Here is a 20,557-nt window from a genome sequence, read left to right as displayed (position 1 = left end):
GTTTCTAGGCTAGTTGATTTCTCAGCCCTGTGTATGGAAGAGCGCAGAGTGGCCACCACATTTACCAATTTTAAACGTAAACGCAAACTTATTTTATATATTTAAATGTATAAATATTTTATAAATGCTAATGGGTACTGGATCTCTTAAAAAATCATCATTGTTCTATGAAGATTAGGACTCCAGTCCCACCCACCTATTGGGTATACACAGAGCACCAGAATGCATCTCAACAGTCTGTAAGCAATGACCTCCCCCGCGGGTTTTCCTTCCCACTCACCTGGCTGTTTGGATCTCCAAGTAAGTTGCATATATGTGGCACAATCTTGCTTAGTGTTAAAGTCTGCGCTCCAGAGCTGAAAACAAAAGGAGTGCTTTCTTGTTAGTGAGAACTGAAGAAAGACAGACGCCTGTCTGCCCACACCTGCCCTTCCTGTGTCTCCCCAATCCCCATCACCACCTCATACCAAGTCTCTCTCCATCCCATCCACACTGGCTCCAAAGTAAATGTGTCCGATGGCCCCTTTGCACAGAGTTCAAAACCTAGGGTGGCTTCTCCCAGATGAGTCTTCCTCCTGTCCCTCAGGGCTCTGGCCAATCCGGCCCTACCCCTTTAAGGCTGGGCCAGAGCACCCCCGGTCCCGCTTGCCTCACAGGTGCTGCCTCTGCAGTACTGTTCTGTCACTGTAAGCCAACTACGAGTCACTGGAGGGACTTTGTTTAACTCTCCCATGTGCTGTGGCAGAGCCCTCTGCTACGGTAGACAGTCAGGCAATACTGCTGGATGAAAAGACTGCAATCAAATCAGAGCATCTGCCTACTGGGGCACATCTGAGCCAAGTACTACCGTACTGGGGCACATTTGAGTTACAATTTTCACCATCACCATCCCTGCCATGACAAATGGCCTTTGAGAATAAAAATCTCTTGGTTAATCTGCCTACTACCTTACCATAAATTCCTAGAACTGGAGCTACTGTGATCAAAGGCTAGAGGTTTTTTTTTTGTTTTTGTTTTTAAAGCTTCAGCTACTTATGGCCAAATTTAATGGCACTGAAAAAGCTAACATATTAAGATGGAAAAAATGTACAAGTAATATAAACATTACAATCTCAATTTTGTTTTTAAAAATAACATAACTTTACAGGTTAGGATAAAATGATTATCTGAAGGTAACAGAATTACAGTAATCTTTATTTTTTCCTTGTGTAAATTTTTATGATATATACAGTATTATTTTCATAACCAGAAAAAAAGTCTTGAAATTTATAATTTTAAAAAAGCCTCTCCTAAAAATAAGTACATGAAAAAAATGTTCACCATCAACAGCCATTAGATAAATACAAATTAAAACCACAATGAGGTATTACTACACACATATAAAAATGGCTAAAATAAAAAAGTGACAACATCCAATGGCTAGCAAGGGTATGTAGAAACCAGATCATTCGGACGTTGCTGGTAGGAACGTAAAACAGTGTGGACAACTCTGGGGAAAAAACTGGCAGTACCTTTTAAACTAAAAATGAACTTACCAAATGACCCAGCAAGTGTACTCTTGGGCCCTGATCCAAGAGACATGGAAACTTATGTTCGTGTAGAAACTTGTACATGCATGTTCACAGCAGCTTCATTTATAAAAGCCAAAAACTGGAAATCACCCAAATGTTCCTCAACAGGTGAATAGTTTAACCAGCTGTGATACATCTATACCAAGGAATTCTATTTAGCAATAAAATGAACTATCAATGTGATGTGTAACCTCAAGGGTATCATGCAGAGTGAAAAAAAGATAAAACTCAAAAGGTTACATATTGTATAATTCCATTTACATAACACTCTTGAAATGACACAATCATAGGCAGGGAGAGCAGATTCGTGCAAATTCAAACAGATTCACGGTTGCCAGGGGTCAGGATGTAGCTACACATGGCAGCATGAGGGAGCCCTGCAGTGACTGTACAGTTACATATACACACAAATGCACATGTGTTTACCTGAGACGCTTGCACAAGTTCTAGGGATTGTATCAATCTCAATGTTCTGGGACTGATGCTGTACTATAGTTATTCAAGGTGCTAACACTGGGCAAGGGTGGGTAAAGGGGGTGTGAGACCTCATACTACACTTCTTTGCAACTTCCTGTAAATCTGTAATTATTTCTAAGTAAAAAGTTAAAAAAAATTCAGCCAGGTAAAAATGTCAGGCTCATCCCAGACTTACGCATTGAGTGTTGCTATAAGGCAGAGACAGATGCCTTCTCGAGTACGGAAATTCTTGTGTTTGAAGCCTCCGAGCATTCTGTCCCATACGTACTGTAGATGACAAAGAACAGGTGAGGAAAGGAGAAGACTGCTGCAGCTGTCACTTAGTAAGGGAGCAACAGAAGGCAAGCCTCTTAACGGGTGCCAAATTAGTCCCATCCTCTACCAACACATTTAATCCTCTCAAGAGCATACTGGAAAATGATGACATCTATCATGTTACCAAGTATACTAAATTATAATTTTTAAAACACATTCATTTACACAAGCATTTAATTCTCCCAAGAACCCTAAAAGGGAGGTACAACTGTCCTCATTTTATGGGTGAGGAAAGCCAGGCCAAAAGAGCCAGTGAGTTGCCAAAGATCACACACTCACCCTCTGCTTTTTCTCATCACCCCCCAATAAAGGACAGTGGAAGCTGGGAAGGCAAGGCTGTTTCGGTCCATCCCAGCAGCCCCAATTAACCAGAAGACAGGGGCCAGGGCTCCAGCCAGGCCTCCTGACTCCCAGACACCACGGCTTCCTCTTTTCAGACAACTGGAGAGTCGGTTACATAAATGAGCTGAAGGGTCTAATGGATTAAAACTAAATATATTAGATTCACTAATTTATTCAATACCCCCATGTTAAATCCACTATTCATCTCATACTTTTGTGACTTATTTATTTAACTATCTTGCATGAGTAAACAGATGGAATGCTGTGAAAATTTTTATCTGTAATACATCAGCTTAAGTCTATGGAGTCACACCGTTTGTGCAAGCACACACACACACCCTCGCAACTGCATGCATGCGCACTGGCCAGCTGACCTCAAAACACATCTCTTGCCCCTACCTGGGGATTAGCAGCTTGATCCATGATCTTTAGCAGCAGAGTTTGGTCCTGCTCCCTCACAGAGTCTTTAGCATCTCCTAGTCTGTCTATTAGACTTGGCAGCACTGAAAATCAAAACGGAAACTGATCAAATGAAACCCTATTTGGGGGTCTGCGGTCACCAAGTACTGCTATTTCAATTACGTGGGAAGACAAACCCCTGACCCAAATGATGTATCTCCTCCTAAAACCACTCATCTTTGCTCACAGCACTACTCTCCTTGCTGAAATCCATGAGAGTCACCAAAAGAGTCTGCAAAATCCTTTGAATGGAAAGATATACTATTTGTCTTCCTCCTTACCCCACGTTCCTCCAGCCAGTTCCAAACGTATTTGTAAGCTGATAAAAATTGAAGACCTTGATAGGAAGAGTCAATAGAAAGGAAAATTTAGGTAAAAGACAAGGAGAGGGGCTCCAGCATATGTGTTTGGGGGTGGAAGGGGTAGGCACTTATGAATAATCTTACATTTCATCAACATTGTGTATTTTTAGTTTTACATCACACCCAAACACACATGAGACAGAGCCCAGCTCTCCATCTTCCCCCACCTACCCAGTGTGGACCCTCCCACCAGTGCTCCAAGTGCACCTATAAACCAGAGATCAGCTTATTTTAAGAGCTTGCAAACCTTTATAACAAGAGCTATCCCTGAATAATTCAGCTAATTTAGGAGGAAAATGGAACCCTATTAAAATATCAAATTTCTAAAAGTAAAGGTTTTTTTTAAAAAATTTGTAAACAGTCGGTGCTAGAATGGGAAAATAGCTCACGACCTTTTCAGAAGGAGCATATTGGTCAGAAACTTAACAGAAAACAATACATGTATACCAATGTAAAACAGAGAAATTCCATAAGGAAATGGTTGCATAGAGCTGCTTAGTGTTTATACTGCCCCCATGAAACACCGGAGGTCAGGAATTTAGAGGTATTTAAATCTATGAAATCTGTGGGGTTTGTTCCATTTTGCTGACACATCGTTTTTCCTTCAGAATAACAGTGAACGTTTACTATACACTTGTAATGACATTTACAATCAAGGTGAAAATAGTAATGCCAACCATAGTCATCTGGGGAAAAATACAACTGGCTTGGTTTTACAGGATTTCTCAAAGAAAACCGCCTCTCATTAAAGGGGACCGCGGTCAGGGTCAAATATGACTTGGTTGGCACAAAGGGTGACAGCTAATTTAGCATAAGAAATAAAAATGGCACTAATATTTCATATTAGAACACGTATTACTAATTTCCGTATGAGAACACAGTGAAGCCAGTACAAGGTATGGGGAAGGGGAAGGGCCAGAGGCCAGGAAGCCCAGCGGGAAGGGAAGGCAGCGGGGCGGCCGGCCAGGGCTGCGGGTGCTACGGGGGCTGCGGGGGAGGGCGGGGACGGACTGACTGGGAGGAGCGGAAGGGAGGCCGAGGGGGCTGGAGGGGAGGCAGGGTGGCGGCCGGGAGGGTTTGGGAGCAGCTAAGTGGAGAAGCCGGGAGACCGAGGGAAGGCTGGGGGTCTGAAGGGGCCGGGTCCGCTCCACAAGTGCCGCAGCTCACCTGTGCCGATCTGCGCCTTGAACCGATCCTGCAGCCGGGTCACCAGGGCGGACAGGATGTCCATGCCCAGCAGAACCACCTGCAGCGGGAAACACCGGGAGCCCGTTAGCGGCCGGCCTGCGGGGCAGCGCTCCCGCCCACCCGCTCCGGGGACGCCTCGACATTTCTGGCCCAGACGCAGTCCGAGAGTCCAGAGCGCGCATGCCGACTGGAGGACCAAAGAGATTAGCACGAGGAAGGATGATCTTCCACAAAAAGAGCTGTGTACAGCTATAATGGAAAATACTCGGTGAGGAGAAACGAAATGAAAGGCAGTACAGCGTAGCCAAACCCAGGTTAGCCGCCCGTGGAGTTCAAGAGAGCGCCGTGGCCCCGCCCCCTCCAGCCCCGCCCCGGCGAGAAAACGTATGCAAATTTTCGAGCGGCCGACGCGCGGTCTTCTGGGTAAAACCGAGCCGCCGCTTTTGCGACCCTTCAGGAGCCTCAGAAAACAAAGAATTGGTGGTATCGTCGAAAGCCGTGGAGGCTGGAGGTAAGCTAGCTACCAGACCGACTAAGGCGGGACTCACAAATTAATCACCACAAGCCAATCAGGTATTGGCGCTTCCTGCTTGCAGCGCACGCACCCCTCACCGCAACCATCCTTTTCTTGGGGTTGCGCTACTGTCCAATGAGCGCATAGTGAGGGCAGTACTGCTAACGCCTAAACAACACACCCGCATCAACTAAAGCTTTGCTTTACCTTGGTGCAATTTTTGGAAAAATGAAAAACCGCTTTTCCCAGTATTTGTGAGTTCAAAGGAAAGTAAACTGCAAATAAGCTGAACTCCTGTAGTCGTGCGTTAAACCAGTAGGTGGCGCACAATATATATGATTTTACTTTCTTACCGAAACTCTTTCAGTTTTCGCTGTGCAAACGGGGAGGGTTTCCACGTAACTTTACCCTGGTCATCTACTTCGACTGTCATGTAACTCCAGCTTTACGCTGAGCCAGCCTAGTAGTCTAGATCAAGTTTCCATAGGAGGCGAAGTTTCAGTGGGCCTTTGTACCACATAAAATGGAATCCCAGCACTTTGGGAGACCGAAGCGGCCGGATTAAGAGGTCAGGAGATCGAGACCATCCTGGCCAACATGGTGAAACCCCTTCTCTACTAAAAATACAAAATTAGCCGGGCCTGCTGGCGCACGCCTGTAGTCCCCGCTACTCGGGAGGCTGAGGCTGGAGAATCGCTTGAACTTGGGAGGCGAAGGTTGCAATAGCCTGGCGACAGAGCGAGACTCGGTATCAAAAAAAAAAAAAGTTAAATAGTGAGCTTTCTGTGGAATGGTCCAATAGCCAGAGTAAACCTTTCCTCTGTAGGAAGCAGTTTTGCACTGGGAGACTTCATTAAACACGCTTCCAACACAAAGCCGAGCACTGCCCAGTGTTCACACAACAACCAAACAGGACGGGGCAACAGTTAGGATTTCTTGCATGCAGCCTGTGCCTGCGTCTGGCGGCTGATAAAAGCAAAAACTGCAGACTTTTCTATTCAGCTTTGAAATCCACTGCTTCAAAACTGAAGGAATCCAAATTGGCCCAATAATCCCCACAACGTATAAAATGTTCTTGCAAGAAACTGGCTACTTGACAATATTGAAGAAAACAATTTTTAAAACTTTTATAGAGAGGACAATTTATAAACAGATTTTTCTTTTAATAATATAATAATGGTATAAACACTTTAAAATAATGACTCTACTTTCGAGCTAAAAAGGATTAGGTTTCACACTATGACTTCCTTCCAAAGAGTACAGTATGAAGTGGGGGAGTAACTATCCAGCAGAGAAAACTGACAGACGCAACCTCAGCCAGACAGTGGAGGTCAACATCAAGCACACTTGGTATGATGTCATGAAAACGGCATTTTGCCTTTGTGACAGTCCTTCCCAAAACCCTTAAGCCCAGTCTAAGCATGAGGAAAACATCAGAGAAATTCCGATAGAGGGGCATCCTACAAAACACCTGACCAGTACCCCTCAAAACAGTCAAGATCATCAAAAACAAGAACTCTGAGAACCTGTCTCGGCAACAGGAGCCGAGGGAAACATAACAACTAAATGTAATGAGGTATCCTGGAAGAGAGTCTGAAACACAAAGATGACATTTTTCCTTAGGTAGAAACTAAGGAAATATGAATAAAGCATGAAATCTAGTTAATAATAATACATCAATACTGGTTCATTGATTGTCATAAACCACACTAATGTTAGATATTACAATGAGACGATATTACCTTTGCAATTTTTCTGTAAAAAAGTAGTTTATTTTTTAAGAAGAACAGCCCCTCATGGAAGTGAGTTATTTAGCTTTTGTCTGGTGAAATCTTAAGCTTATCTGCACAGCTGCATTACTGGTTGCGAGTAGGGGTATTATTCATGACAGAAACATCCCTTCATACATCGCTCAAGGCTAAGGTGAAGAGGACTGTTGTTTACTTGGGGGAAGGCTGACATCAGCTTTTCCAGGACGGCAGTTTACTTGGTAGGTCTGAGCAGAGAAGGCCTCGCGAGGCCCCGGACAGTCAAGTTTCAATGCCTTGCCTAGATGAACTGGGGAGCGTGGAAACTCCCAGAGAAGACTGAGTGAGTAGATGCACCTGAGTCCCCAGAGAAACAGAACAGGAGAGGCCCAGGGCGCCAGCCAGGAGGACAAAAGGCAGTTCCAGGGACTTTCGCAGCCCTTCTCCTGGGCTTCCATTTCCCTACTGAAGAAAGGGATACATGAAAAAGTCCTTGCCCAGAAGACCACTCTGATAATTAACTGTAAAAACCTCTTTGTGCCTAAACCTCCTCATCTGTAAAACAGAGACAATAGTAACAGCTACCTCGTGGGTTGTTGTGAGGATTAAATCAAGTGTGTATGTAAACTGTGCCTGGCACGTGGTAAGGGTACTTTCTTTTTTTTCCTGTTTCTGCTTTCTTCAGCCCTTAGGTCTATAAAACCAACTTCTTCTCCATGGCTCAATGGAATACACAATTATCTTTCATGGAAATGAGGTGTTACCTGATTCTAAAATCACAAATAAAAGTCATTCAAAATCTTTAAATTTTTTGTAATTTTTTTCTTCCAACACCATTAGCTCTGCGTGACCCTTGAGCACTGCCTCCAACATTTTACTTAATTATCTACGTTTGTGCTTGTTTCCCCAGCTACATTCCTTGAATGTAAGGAACACTACCATCTTGCATTTCCTCAGAATTCCCATAATAAATAGCACAGCGCTGGGTACAAGGTAGGTGATTGATAAACCCTACTGTATTGATGTGAAGGAGACTGGAATAGATGAGCTCTCAAGGTCCAACATCTTCTTTATCCTAAAATCCTTTAAAAGACCCTTTTGTAAAAGAGAGAAGAGGGCTGACCAGGTCACTGGGACCAATACTCCTGCCGAGCACAACTAAGAATGCTGGATATAAAAGAACATCTGCAGCATCAGAGAAGTAAGAAGGCACAGAAGAACTTCCAGGTCAAGAAACACAGACAACTAAAATCCACAGACATGAGCCTGCAACAGCTGGTTCTCTTTGCCCTGGGGCCATGTATATACTGGGAAAGGGTGCAGAGAATCACTTTAATAACCTTGTGGGTCATCTAGGAGGGCAAAGGTTACATTCCAAAGCCCTCCAAAGTTGGTGGCCTAGTTAACCCCCACCACGTGTGCTGGAAACCCAAATGGCTAGACTTTAGGAGGAGAGTGAGTTGGAAATAAAACAGCCTTCACAGGGACTGCAGCCCAGTTTCCAAGCATCTGGGTGGCCCGGAAAAAAATTCTAATCCCTGACATCAGATTAAAGTGAGTTTAGACTGTTTGTGTCCAAAAGCCCTTAGCAGATAAAAACACATGTCATTTCTGGATAAAGAAAACATCATCTTAATAATCTAGTCCTTGGTTTATTCCTGTAACAATTTTTCTTTTGTAGCTGTTGTTGTTTGTTTTTTTGAGACGGAGTCTCGCTGTGTCGCCCAGGCTGGAGTGCAATGGTGCGATCTCTGCTCACTGCAACCTCTGCCTCCTGGGTTCAAGAGATTCTCATGCTTCAGCCTCCCGAGTAGCTGGGATGTGTAATCAGCCCGGCTAATTTCTGTATTTTTAGTAGAGATGGGGTTTTATCACATTGGCCAGACTAGTCTCGAACTCCTGACCTCAAGCGATCTGCCTGCCTCAGCTCCCAAAGTGCTGGGATTACTGGCGTGAGCCACTGCGCCTGGCCTATTCCTGTAACAATTTTTCACAGAGAACATGTGAAACACAAGCAAAGATAACCAGGCACACAGGACAAAATAAATGAAAACTAGCAGAAACAAAGACCAACCTGAACTCTGGATGCCTGGATAGGAGAGTAATTACAAACAGACTTCAAAATAACAAGTCAGGCGGGGTGTGGTGTCTCACACCTGTAATCCCAGAACTTTGGGAGGCCGAGGCAGGCGGATTGTCTGAGCTCAGGAGTTGGAGACTAGCCTGGGCAACATGGCGAAATGCCATCTCTATGAAAAAATACAAAAACTAGCTGGGCGTGGTGGCGGGCGCCTGTGGTCCCAGCCGCTCTGCTTGGGAGGCTGAGGTGGGAGGATCACTTGAGCCTGGGAGGCGGAAGTTGCAGCAAGTGGAGATCGTGCCACTGCACTCCAGCCTAGGCGACAGAGACACCTCATCTCAATAAATAAATAAATTAAATTAAATAACAAGCCTTATTATGTCTTGTTATTAAGACACATGATTAAAGTTTTGGGTAGAGAAATGACAACTTTTAAAGTTACACAGATTAAACAAATAATACAAGAGAAAGTTAAATACTCAACGAATGGGCTCTTTTTCCTAAGTGCACTGTAAATACATGAAGAGAACTAAACAGGAAACTAAGTCTGCAGAAAAAATCCAGAATAAAGTAAAGAAAGGCAAAAAGATGGAAAATTCAAAAGAACAGGGAAGAGAGAATAGAGAGAAAATGTTAAAGTTTAAATGGAATTCAAAAAAAGAAATGACACAATAGGTATAAAGCAATGGCTGACATTCATTAGAATTTTATTTTTATTTTATTTTATTTATTTTTTTGAGATAGGATCATACTCTGTCACCAGGACTGGAGTACAGTTGCGTGATTTCGGCTCACTGCAACCTCCACCTCCCAGCTTCAAGGGATCCTCCGCCTCAGCACCCCGCCCCCTCCCCAGTAGCTGGGACTACAGGCGCGTGCCACCACACCTAGCTAATTTTTTGTATTTTTGTAGAGGATGGGTTTTGCCACGTTGCCCAAGCTGGTCTTGAACTTCTGGACTCAAGCAATCTGCCTGTGTTGGCATCCAGAGTGCCGGGACTACAGGCATGAGCCACTGCACCCAGCCCAGAATGGTATTTAAAAAAATAATAAATAAATAGTGTTGGTGAAGATGTAGAGAAACTGAAACTCTTGAACACTGCTGGTGAAGTGTAAAATGGTAGAGTTGTTGTGGAAAATGGTTACAGCAGTTCCTCAAAAAAGATTAAACATAGTATTACTATATGATTCCAGCAATTCTACTTCTGGGCCTATACCCAAAAGAAGTAAAAGCAGAGTTTCCAAAGACAGTTGTAAACCCAGGTTCACAGCATCATTACCTACAACAGTAAAAAGGTGGAAACGACTCAAGTGTTGACTGACAGATGAATGGATATGCAAAATGGAGTCTACCAGTCTGCCCATACAATGGAACTTTAGGCCTTTTCTGAAACACTACAACATGATGAACCTTGAAGGCTTTACGTGGAGTAAAGTAAGCCAGTCACAAAGACAAATGTTGTCTGGTTCCACTTACATGAAGCACCTAGAGTCGTCAAAGTCACTGATTCAGAAAGTGGACTGGTGGCTGCCAGGGGTTGTGGAAGGGAGAAAGGGGAGTTATTATTTAATGGCTTCAGGGTTTCAGTTTTACAAGAGAAAAACATTCTGGAGATAGATGTTGGTGATGGTTGCACAATTCAAATACACTTAATGCCGCTGAATTGTACACAAAACTAGTTGCATGGTGAATTTTAGGTTCTGTATATCTTACTACAATTAGAAATAACTTTTAAACAGCTATTTAAACAATAGCTGATGGTTATGAAGCTTGTGTTATGCGGCAATAAAAATGCTCTAAAATTAGTGGTGATGGGTTGTACAACTCTGTGAAGGTACTATCAACCACTGAATTTTATACCTTCAAAAAGAATAAAAGGCCGGGCTAGTGGCTCACATCTGTAATCCTGGCACTTTGAGAGGTCAAGGCGAGCAGATCACTTGAGCCCAGGAGTTTGAGACCAGCCTGGGCAACATGGCAAAACCCTGTCTCTACAAAAAAATACAAAAATTAGCCAGGCCTGGTGGCACAAGCCTGTAGTCCCAGCTACTCGGAACGCTGAGGTGAGAGGATCGCTTGAGCCCAGGAGGTTGAGGCTGCAGTGAGCTCTGATCTTGTCACTACACTCCAGCCTGGGTGACAGAGCAAGATCCTGTGTCCAAGAAAAAAAAAAGAGAAGGAAAAAGAAAGAGAAAGAAAGAGAGAAGGAAAGAAGAAGGAAAGAAAGAAAAAGAAAGAGTATATCAATACCTGAAGAGATAATGGCTGAAAATGTTCCAAAAACTGAAGAAAAACATTAAGCCACATATGCAAGAAGCCCAGTGTATCACAGTACACTAAGGAAAAAGAAATCCATACCTAGATACATTAGCTACATTGTTTAAAAGATAAAGACCAATACTGCCAACAGTAAAGAAATGCATCAGCAAAGTGAATAGACAATTACTAATCACCAACCTATAATTCTATGATCTGTAAAATACACCTTCCTAGAAAGTGAAATAATTCTCATACAAAAACTAAAAGAACTTTTCAATACTTATCTTAGAAGCTATCCATTCTTTTAAATTCAATTTTAGTGACTGTCCTGGTGCTACTGGCTTAACAATAAATCATTCCATATAACTTGCCATATTAATAGCATGATTTTCCCCTTTATTATGTTAATCACCTCAAAAGATGCAAAGCATCTGAGAAATTTAACATCCACTGCATTCATGATTAAAAATTCTTAGCAGATTAGGAAGAGAAAGATTCTTCCTTAACTTCACAAAGGATATATTTTTTCAAACCTACAAAAAGCATCACACTTAATGATGAAGTGCTGAAAGCTTTCTCTCTGAGAGTGGAACACGATAAAAATATCCACTCTACAATTTCTGTTCAACATTGTGTCTGCAGTCCTAGCAAACTAATTTTGGCAAGAAAAAAATAAAAGTATGAAAATTAGCAAAAAAAGAAAAAATTATCATTCTAAATGGAAAATATAACTGCATAAAACAAAATCTAGAAGGGGCCGGGCACAGTAGCTCATGCCTATAATCCCAGCACTTTGGGAGGCCATGGAGGGCAGATCACGAGGTCAAGAGATTGAGACTATCCTGGCCAAGATGGCGAAACCCCATCTCTATTAAAAATACAAAAATTACCTGGGAATGGCAGCGGGCGCCTGTAATCCTAGCTACTCGGGAGGCTGAGGCAGAGAACTGCTTGAACCCAGGAGGCGGAGTTTGCAGTGAGCCAAGATCATGCCACTGCACTCCAGCCTGGGGTGACAGAGGGAGACTCAGTCTCCAGAAAAAAAAAAAAAAAAAAAAGAAAAACACTGAAAGATCTAAAGATGCATTATAAAATTAATAAGCTTTGTAAGACTAATACAAAGCCAATATATATGAAAAAAATTACATTTCTATTCTCACAAGCCAAAAATGTTCCTATTTTTAATTGCATAAAAATAAACACCTATGAATAAATCTAGCCAAAATAAATATCTGCCCAAAAAGTTATGTAACAATTTTTAAATTTTTTTAAGATAGCTAAAATAAATACAAAGATAAAAGTATAGGTTGGCTCCCTCGGATGCCTGTGGTGGTTCCTCTGCTTCTCTGGGTCCAGTGCATTTTGTTTCTGTATATGATTCTCTGTGTTTTTTTTGAATCCAAATCTGTCCTCTGTAGTATTTTTTAAATAAATCAGTGTTTACATTAGAAAAAAAAAAAAAAAAAGTATAGGTTGGAATACTCAGTATTGTGAAATTTTCAGTTCTCCCAAATTGATCTAAACATTCAATAAAATTCCACTCAAAACCCCAATAAACACAAACATGTATTTTTTTTTAAGAACAAGTTGATTCCAAAATACATGTGATAATATGAATGGCAAGGCACTCTTTTGGTAAAATAAGGTGATAAAACTTGCTCCCCGTGGATATCAAGATTTATTACAATATCATAGGAATTAAGACAATGTGCTGTCAGTTGATGGGCAGACACATACACCAACAGAGAGGATAAAGAAACAGACTCGGGCCTATGGGGAATTTTATGACAAAGTAGGCATTACAGAGCAGTGACAAGAGGGCTACTTTTTAAATCGATGCCCCTGGATCAACTGAGTGTCTACACGGATTTAAAAAGAAGCTGACTCCTATCTCACACCCTGCACAAAAATGAATTCCTGACAGTAGATAAATGTGCAGAAAGCAAAGCAATACACCTTTTAGAAAATAACATAATAGCTTCATGATCCCAGGACAGAGGAAAATACCAAGACACAATAAACACAAACCATAAAGGACAAGATTGATGAACTGGACCAAATCAGAATTAAGAACTTTGGCATATCAAAACCACTGAAGAAAGTGAAAGTCAAGTCACACTAGAAGAAGATACTACAAACAAATCAGCAACAACAGGCTTGTTTCCAGAATATATAAAGGTGCTCTGCAAAGCAAATGGTAAGCAAGCCAGTAGAAAAACCGGCAAAATATGTGAAGACGCACTTCACAAAAGATACCAACGGTCATCATTCTAAGAAAAGCTGTTCCATTTCCATTAGTCATCAAGGAAATGCAAATTAAAGGAGACACTACTGCACACTCACAATGGCTAAAATGAAAAAGACCCACAAGACTGAGCGTTAACAAGGATGTGGGACCACAGACACCCTCCTACATGCTAGCAGGAATGTAAATTGGCATAATCAACGCTGAAGAAAACATCTTGGCATTAGCTAACAAATGTGAAGATATGCAGCAATACTGCTGCTAGGAATATGCCCAACAGAAACACAGGTATACACATAACAGGTGAAATGCACGAGAATGCTCAGAGCAATAGTACTACAGTAGCCAAAAACTAGAAATTCATAAGTCCATCCACTGTGGAATGTTGAAGTTGTGGGTTTCATACTAAGAGATGCAACAAACATTGAAAATAAATGAATCATAGCTACACTCAGCAATACAAAATCTTGTAAGAATGAATCAAAAGGCCAGAAACAAACATACCCACATTTGTACGAAGTTCAAAAACAAGCAAATAAAGTGGACACGGTGGTGTCTAGAGTCCCAGCTACTTGGGACGCTGAGGCTGGATGATCGCTGGAGCCCAGGAGTTCAAGTCCAGCATGGGCAAGATAGTGAGACCCCATTTCTAAAAATAATTAATTTTCAAAAAACAAGTAAACATGGCCAGGCGCGGTGGCTCACACCTGTAATCCCAGCACTTTGGAAGGCTGAGGTGGGTGAATCAAGAGGTCGGAGTACGAGACCAGCCTGACCAACACGGTGAAACCCCGTTTCTACTAAAAATACAAAAAATTAGCTGGGCATAGTGGCAGGTGCCTATAATCCCAGCTACTTGGGAAGCTGAGGCTGGAGAATCACTTGAACCCGGAAGGCGGAGATTGCAGTGAGCCAAGATCGCACCACTGCACTCTAGCCTGTGCAACAGAGTGAGACTCCATTTAAAAAAAAAAAAAAAAAAGCATACACTGTAATCTTAAGGTGCATATTTAGATAATAAAACTAAAAAGAAAAGCCAGAAAGCAGTTACCATAAAAATCAGAAGAGTGGTTACTTAGGAGAGTCCTGGTGGCGATGTCCTAAGCAATGTTCTATTTCTTGTCCGGAAGATCAATTAAACAGCTATTAGCTTTAAAATACACTCTTAAACTGTGTCTTTGTGTTTTGTGCACATTCTATCACACTTCACAGTTTTAAGTTTTAAAAATTAGAGCAGTGGGAGTGATGCTGACCACCAGACCTGTAAGTTTATAACAAGTGGCTTAGACCTTGTCTCTGCCTTTCCAAAACACTTGTAAAGGCCCCAAAATGGAACAGTTCTCTTTCCAGATACATGAGGTCTGCTCATTGGCAGTGAAAGGAATACTCAATCCTTTTCTCCAAAAAACATCCATAAGGGACAAACCAGGTGGTAAAAAAAAAGGCCATTTCTTAAGCTTCAGAAGACTGGATGTCTAAGGTAAAAACAGTGCTCACACTCATACTGTATTTTATTGTTTTAAGATATTTTTGCATGAATCTGAGCAATCTCACAGTAATCCTGAGATGGAGAATATATTATCCTTATTTTGGAAATAAGGAAAATAAAGACCAAAAGACTTACCCAGGGTTGTAAAGTGTGGTTAATGACCAAACTGCAAACAAGCCTGAGCCTCCTGAGTACACCAAAGCCATTTTCACTATAACATAATAATGATGTACACAAAACCCCACAGTTTTAGTGTTTTTCATCTCTCTTTCTCTCTCTCTAGCTAGCTTAAGACCTTCTCTGCCAATATCAGATAACCTCAAATGTCAGCCTCGGCGCTGCACCCGTCTGAGACTCTGGGAATGCCTTAGCTAGGAAAAAACACGCTGGCTTTGCATGCACCGCTTCGGGGCTGACGTCCAGCTCTCCCCCCAGTGGCCGCTGCTCCATCTCTGAGCCTCAAATGCTCATCAGTAAAACCAGAATAACAACACGTTTACCTTAAAGAGTACACATGAGGCTAACAAAGTCCTAACAAAATGCTCAGAATATCACAGGCACCCAGTAAGTACTATTTCCCTTCTTTATGAGAGCAGCACTTTTAAAAATAATAAAAAAGCATGGCTTACTGAGTTAAGGGGCAAACAAAGTAGGTACAAAATCTAGAAAAGAAAATGAGGTTGCCTAAAATTCCATCACAACAATACCCCCGTTACTATTTTGGTGACATCTAGGCACACTCACATGCACATTTTTCCATTCAATGTGCAACAGACATCTTCCCAAGTCAATAAATACAGATCTACACCCCTATTTTCAGTGGCTTTATAATACTGTACCTAGGTATCATCATCACTCACCCAGTTCTACTAACATGCAGGGTTTTCATTATTTTACACAGTATGATGATGGACACACACTTCCACACATGTGCTATCATCCCCTTAGCACAAATGCTGAAAACCTTTGCTGGGTCAAAAAGAAAACACACTGTACATTACACTGTTAGCTCTGTTCTTAATGTAATGCACTAGGTGCTGCTTTAAACACAGGACTATGCCCTGCTGATTTCTACACAGTTTTTAGTTATTTTAAAAGACTCTAGATTGCAACCTCACTAAGTAAGGAGAAATTAGCACCCTACACTGTACTTACTTTCACATTCAAGAATAAAAGCACAACACAAATACCCCCTCAAGAAAAGTGTGATAGTCAGTGACTTTGCATATACACGCGTAGATGGGAGAAGTAGTTACCGTTACCCAAACTTGTCATCCTTCAAAGCAGTCACCTAGGAAATGCCTGGGTGCTCAACCCAACAACAATGCCACTGGGCAGTCTATTTTTAAAATTCCTCTTCTGAATGCCCTCCAGAGATAGTGTATGAACCATAAAAGTAAATGTCTGTTAAAATACATAATTAATATTAGATTATTGGGACTTGCAAAGTTATGGGCTATTACCAGTAATCGTCCATATAAAGGATTTTACCCTTCAAAAGGTATTTAGGATCATCACACCATCAAACCACTTTTTTTTTTATTACACATGAGGCAGCAATATGCCAAGTCACGCTAGGAGACAAGGTTTCAATACAATGAGAGGCAGAGTTAGTAACCTTTGTTTGAAGACCTAGACCAATCCAATACAACTTTCAGCAATGATAGAAACGTTCTACATCGGTGATGTCCAGTACAGTAGCCACTAGCCACATATGGTTACTAAGCAAACGAAATGTAGCTAGTGCAAATGTGAGACAGGACTTTTCATTTAACTTCACTTAATCTAACTTTAAACCACCACAGGAGGCTCCTGGCTACTGTGCTGGACAGTGCTGCTCTACACCACTGGCTGCAAATTCGGACACACAGGTAGAAGAAATATGGCCGGTCATGTGATGGAGGTGAAGGGACCATGGAAACTTGGGGTACCTCTTAAAGCTCCAGTCACTTGATAACATGTGGGACTGAAGAACAGTAAGGCCCCATCTCCAGATTTTAAACCCTGCCAACTTATCCAAAGAATTCTAAAGCACTGAGGAGGCCAAACAAAACATATCTGCGGGTCATATCCAGCCACAGACCTCTAAATTTGCAATCTCTCTCATCCAGACACATCCCATAAACATGAGATCAGGCACCAAGACATTCGTGATGGTTTAAGGAAATAAACAAAGATCCAAGTTTCCCATATGGACTTTCAAATTTTTCCCTAATATGCTTCCAAGCTGATCTACCTGTTTCTCTCTCCCAGCAGCCCCCAGCCCGCCAGCAGAACTCACAGCTCTTCCTCCGGTCCAAGATTCCTGGAGTCTCCCTAGACTCCTCCAAAGCCCAGGTCCCAATCCTTCTAAGAGACAGTTGCAGCTAGCCCCCTCCACAAGGTCTCCAGCCTCCTAATTTCTCTAAACCCCAATCTGAATAGTACTTTTTTCTATCTCCTTTATATGCATACTAAGCAACTCTCCAAAAAGACCACAAACTACTCAAAGCAGAGCAGATTCTTACACAACCTTTTTCACCCACTCACTTGCCCAGAGACTGTAAAAAAAAAAAAAAAAAAAAGTGGGGGTGGACGGGAAATCATGGGGCAGTGAACTTCTATCTTGCAGAGATTCTCTATTTAATCCTCACAACGACATTTTGAGGCAAGTATCATACCTATAAATATGCCTACTTTGCAGATAAGGAAACTAAGCCCCAAAGATGAACAAATAATGAGGCAAGGTCACTCCATGGTTATGTGGTTTAATAACATTAATCCGTTAGTCTTACAAAAGGGCAAACCAAGAACACTACGTTTGTAATGACACCCAAGTAAATCACTCTTCTGTGTCTACTTTTTCCAGAGAACCATCTGCCCACTGGTGGTGCTTCTGACAAAAAGTGTGTAACAGAAGCTGTTCCCAGAGTGTACTGGAACTAATTTTAGAGACCAAAATATCTGTGAATTGGCTAATTAGTTCTAGCTCCCAGCATGCCAATCTCCACAGAGGCACTGTGGGAAACGAGTGCACTCCTTCCTGAAGTCAGGAGTCATCTCCGTCCACTGATTTTTCTCCGAGTTCAGGCCAGGGTGAAATCCCGACAAAAATCTTAGCTCCAGGATGACATTTTATTACTTTAAAAAAAATACAAAAAAATGTATAATATTACTACCCTTTCTTGAAATACTGAAATCTGGAAAAATGTAACAATAGTCTGTGCTTAACATACTCTCTAACTCATGCAATGCATGTTTTTTTTTTTAAAGGGGGAAGGTGCATTCATTTATTTACTTAGAATTTACTGATCACTTATTAGAATTCTATATACTTGATCAAATACCAATCAAGTATAAGGGTAGGATGAACAAGCTGTTAGACATATAAGGAGTTACTAAACACACACGTACCACATGACTGCAATTCCACTCCATACATAAAGATCTGGGTCAGTAAACAAGAAAATAAACAAAAAAAGAGAAAAACATGGGATCCTAGAAACAGAGGGGCCTACTCAAAAGAGAGGTGAAGGCAATTACCAAGATGACAGCAAAAGGGATTCTCAGAACGATGGCAGGACACCTAATTTTTTCTTTCTTTTTTTTTTTTTTTTTGAGACAGAGCCTTGCTCTGTCACCCAGGCTGGAGTGTAGTAATGGGATCTTGACTCACTGCAACCTCCACCTCCCAGGCTCAAGCAATTCTCCTGCCTCAGCCTCCCGAGTAGCTGGGATTATAGGCGTGAGCCACTACACCCAGCTAATTTTTGTATTTTTAGTAGAGACAGGGTTTCACTATGTTGGCCAGGCTGGTCTTGAACTCCTGACCTCAAGTGATCCACCCGTCTTGGCCTCCCAAAGTGTTGAGATTACAGGTGTGAGCCACTGCACCCGGCCTGGGCACCTAATTAAAATCAGCACAGCGAGGGGAGAGAATGAGAGCAAGTCAGAAATCAACAGGGGAACACGAAGCTGATGCTCCAAAATCAAATCTCCAAGTTTGTCTCCAAAAACTTTTTGTTTTTATTTTATTTGTTTGGTTTTTTTATTGTGGGGTTGGGGTGGGTACGGAGCAGATATTTGCTTGAATTATGATCCAAAAAAATCCATACAGGACGTTTAGCAGGTGTGGCACACGGCAACTCAAGGTTATTCTAAAGGCTCTCTGACTCTAGAGCTGGCCCCTCCTACCCCATTTCTTTGCGTGTCATTTTCATGCTGCAGAAATCCGGTCAGTTCTGTTACGGAGACAGCCACAGTCAGCTTTGTCTGTTTCCTCGGGCATCACTGAACTTGACCCTCTATCTGTGCATTTCCTGCAGATGGAAGTCAGCTCCAGAGATCTGACTAGACTCAGATTCAACATTTCTGGCCAGAATATTTTATAGGTGGTACTATAATCTTTATTCCAATAATATCTCCCACATTTCATCAAATCTAAGACACCACCGACTTTAAGAACACCAAAGAAATAACTAGTGACGCAATTGATGAAAAGACTCATCTTGATATCAGAGATGGTAAAACTGTAGAGGTTAAAAAAAAAAAAAAAGTGTCTCAGAATTGAAATTCTATCATAGTTTGCTCATTACTTAAAAAAATAAAAAACTTTAATTGCATTTATAGTTCTATAGAATGACAGCTTCAAATACACCTTTTAAAACTGAAAGATTCTTAGAAGTATGGCATGCTTTACATGCAATGCCTCTTGGAAACAGAAATGATCTTTCAAGGTACTTTCCAATGATGGATTTCAAGGCCCTTTCCCTTTCACATCTCACCCCACCACATTTCCTGTGATTTATCACATCTCTATACTTTAGCCATGAGACTACCTTTCAGGGGATACCCAGAAAAAGTAAAAACAAGGAACAGCTAAAAAACTCAGTTATGTTGGAAATAACTCAGCAGTTTATTTAAAAACTAAACATGTACCATATGACTGCAATTCCATCCCTAGGTATCCACGTAGAAATGAAATACAGAAATGAAAGTGTAGGGGGGTGGCCAAGATAGCTGACCAGAAGCAGCTAGTGTGCGCAGCTCTCACAGAGAGGAACGAAGGGGCGAGTAAATACAGCACCTCCAATTAAACATCCAGGTACGCGCATTGGGACCAATCAAGGAAACAATTCTACCCATGGAAAAGGGAGAAAAGCAAGACAGGACAACGGCCCACTCGGGAGTGAAACGGAGCCAGGGGAACCTCCCCCATCCAGGGAACCAGTGAGAGAATATGGGACCCCAGGAACCCACGCTTCTTCCACAGATCTCTTTGCAACCCTCGGGTCAGGAGACCGCCTCACGAACCCACTCCACCAGGGTCTTCAGTCCAACACAGAGCTACGTGGAATCTTGGCAGAGTGGTTGCTCAGGCGTGAACAAAGACCCAAGAGCCGTGGACACCCAGGCTTTCTGGGCTTCAGAGCAAAAGGAGCTGCAATTCCATCTTTGGGTTTGAAGCGACCGAGGCAACTGGGGGCTGAAGCAGACCCTGAGCATAGCACAGCTGCTCTATGAAAAAG

At 42.1% G+C, this 20,557-nt stretch overlaps 1 protein-coding gene and 1 non-coding gene across 2 annotated transcripts in view; one reads left to right on the top strand and one right to left on the bottom strand.

Moving 5' to 3' along the window:
• The window catches only part of LOC112617106 (CLIP-associating protein 1), a 304,277-nt gene that overhangs the window by 183,425 nt on the left and 100,295 nt on the right, over positions 1-20,557 (bottom strand). Inside the window, exons 3-6 of the mRNA XM_025373821.1 lie at positions 4,694-4,772; positions 3,105-3,208; positions 2,224-2,315; positions 281-356 (exon numbers count right to left, since the gene is read on the bottom strand). Of these exons, the coding sequence (XP_025229606.1) occupies positions 281-356; positions 2,224-2,315; positions 3,105-3,208; positions 4,694-4,772 (351 nt within the window). The remainder of the gene's footprint in view (positions 1-280; positions 357-2,223; positions 2,316-3,104; positions 3,209-4,693; positions 4,773-20,557) is intronic.
• LOC112617140 lies at positions 5,331-5,456 on the top strand. The gene has a single exon (XR_003117856.1). It is a non-coding gene; the product is annotated as a U4atac minor spliceosomal RNA (small nuclear RNA).

The sequence above is a fragment of the Theropithecus gelada genome, unplaced genomic scaffold (assembly GCF_003255815.1).
Source record: "Theropithecus gelada isolate Dixy unplaced genomic scaffold, Tgel_1.0 HiC_scaffold_15883, whole genome shotgun sequence".
Classification (NCBI taxonomy): domain Eukaryota; kingdom Metazoa; phylum Chordata; class Mammalia; order Primates; family Cercopithecidae; genus Theropithecus; species Theropithecus gelada.
Note: the sequence above shows the minus strand (reverse complement) of the source record. Positions and strands in the feature narration are given on the sequence as shown.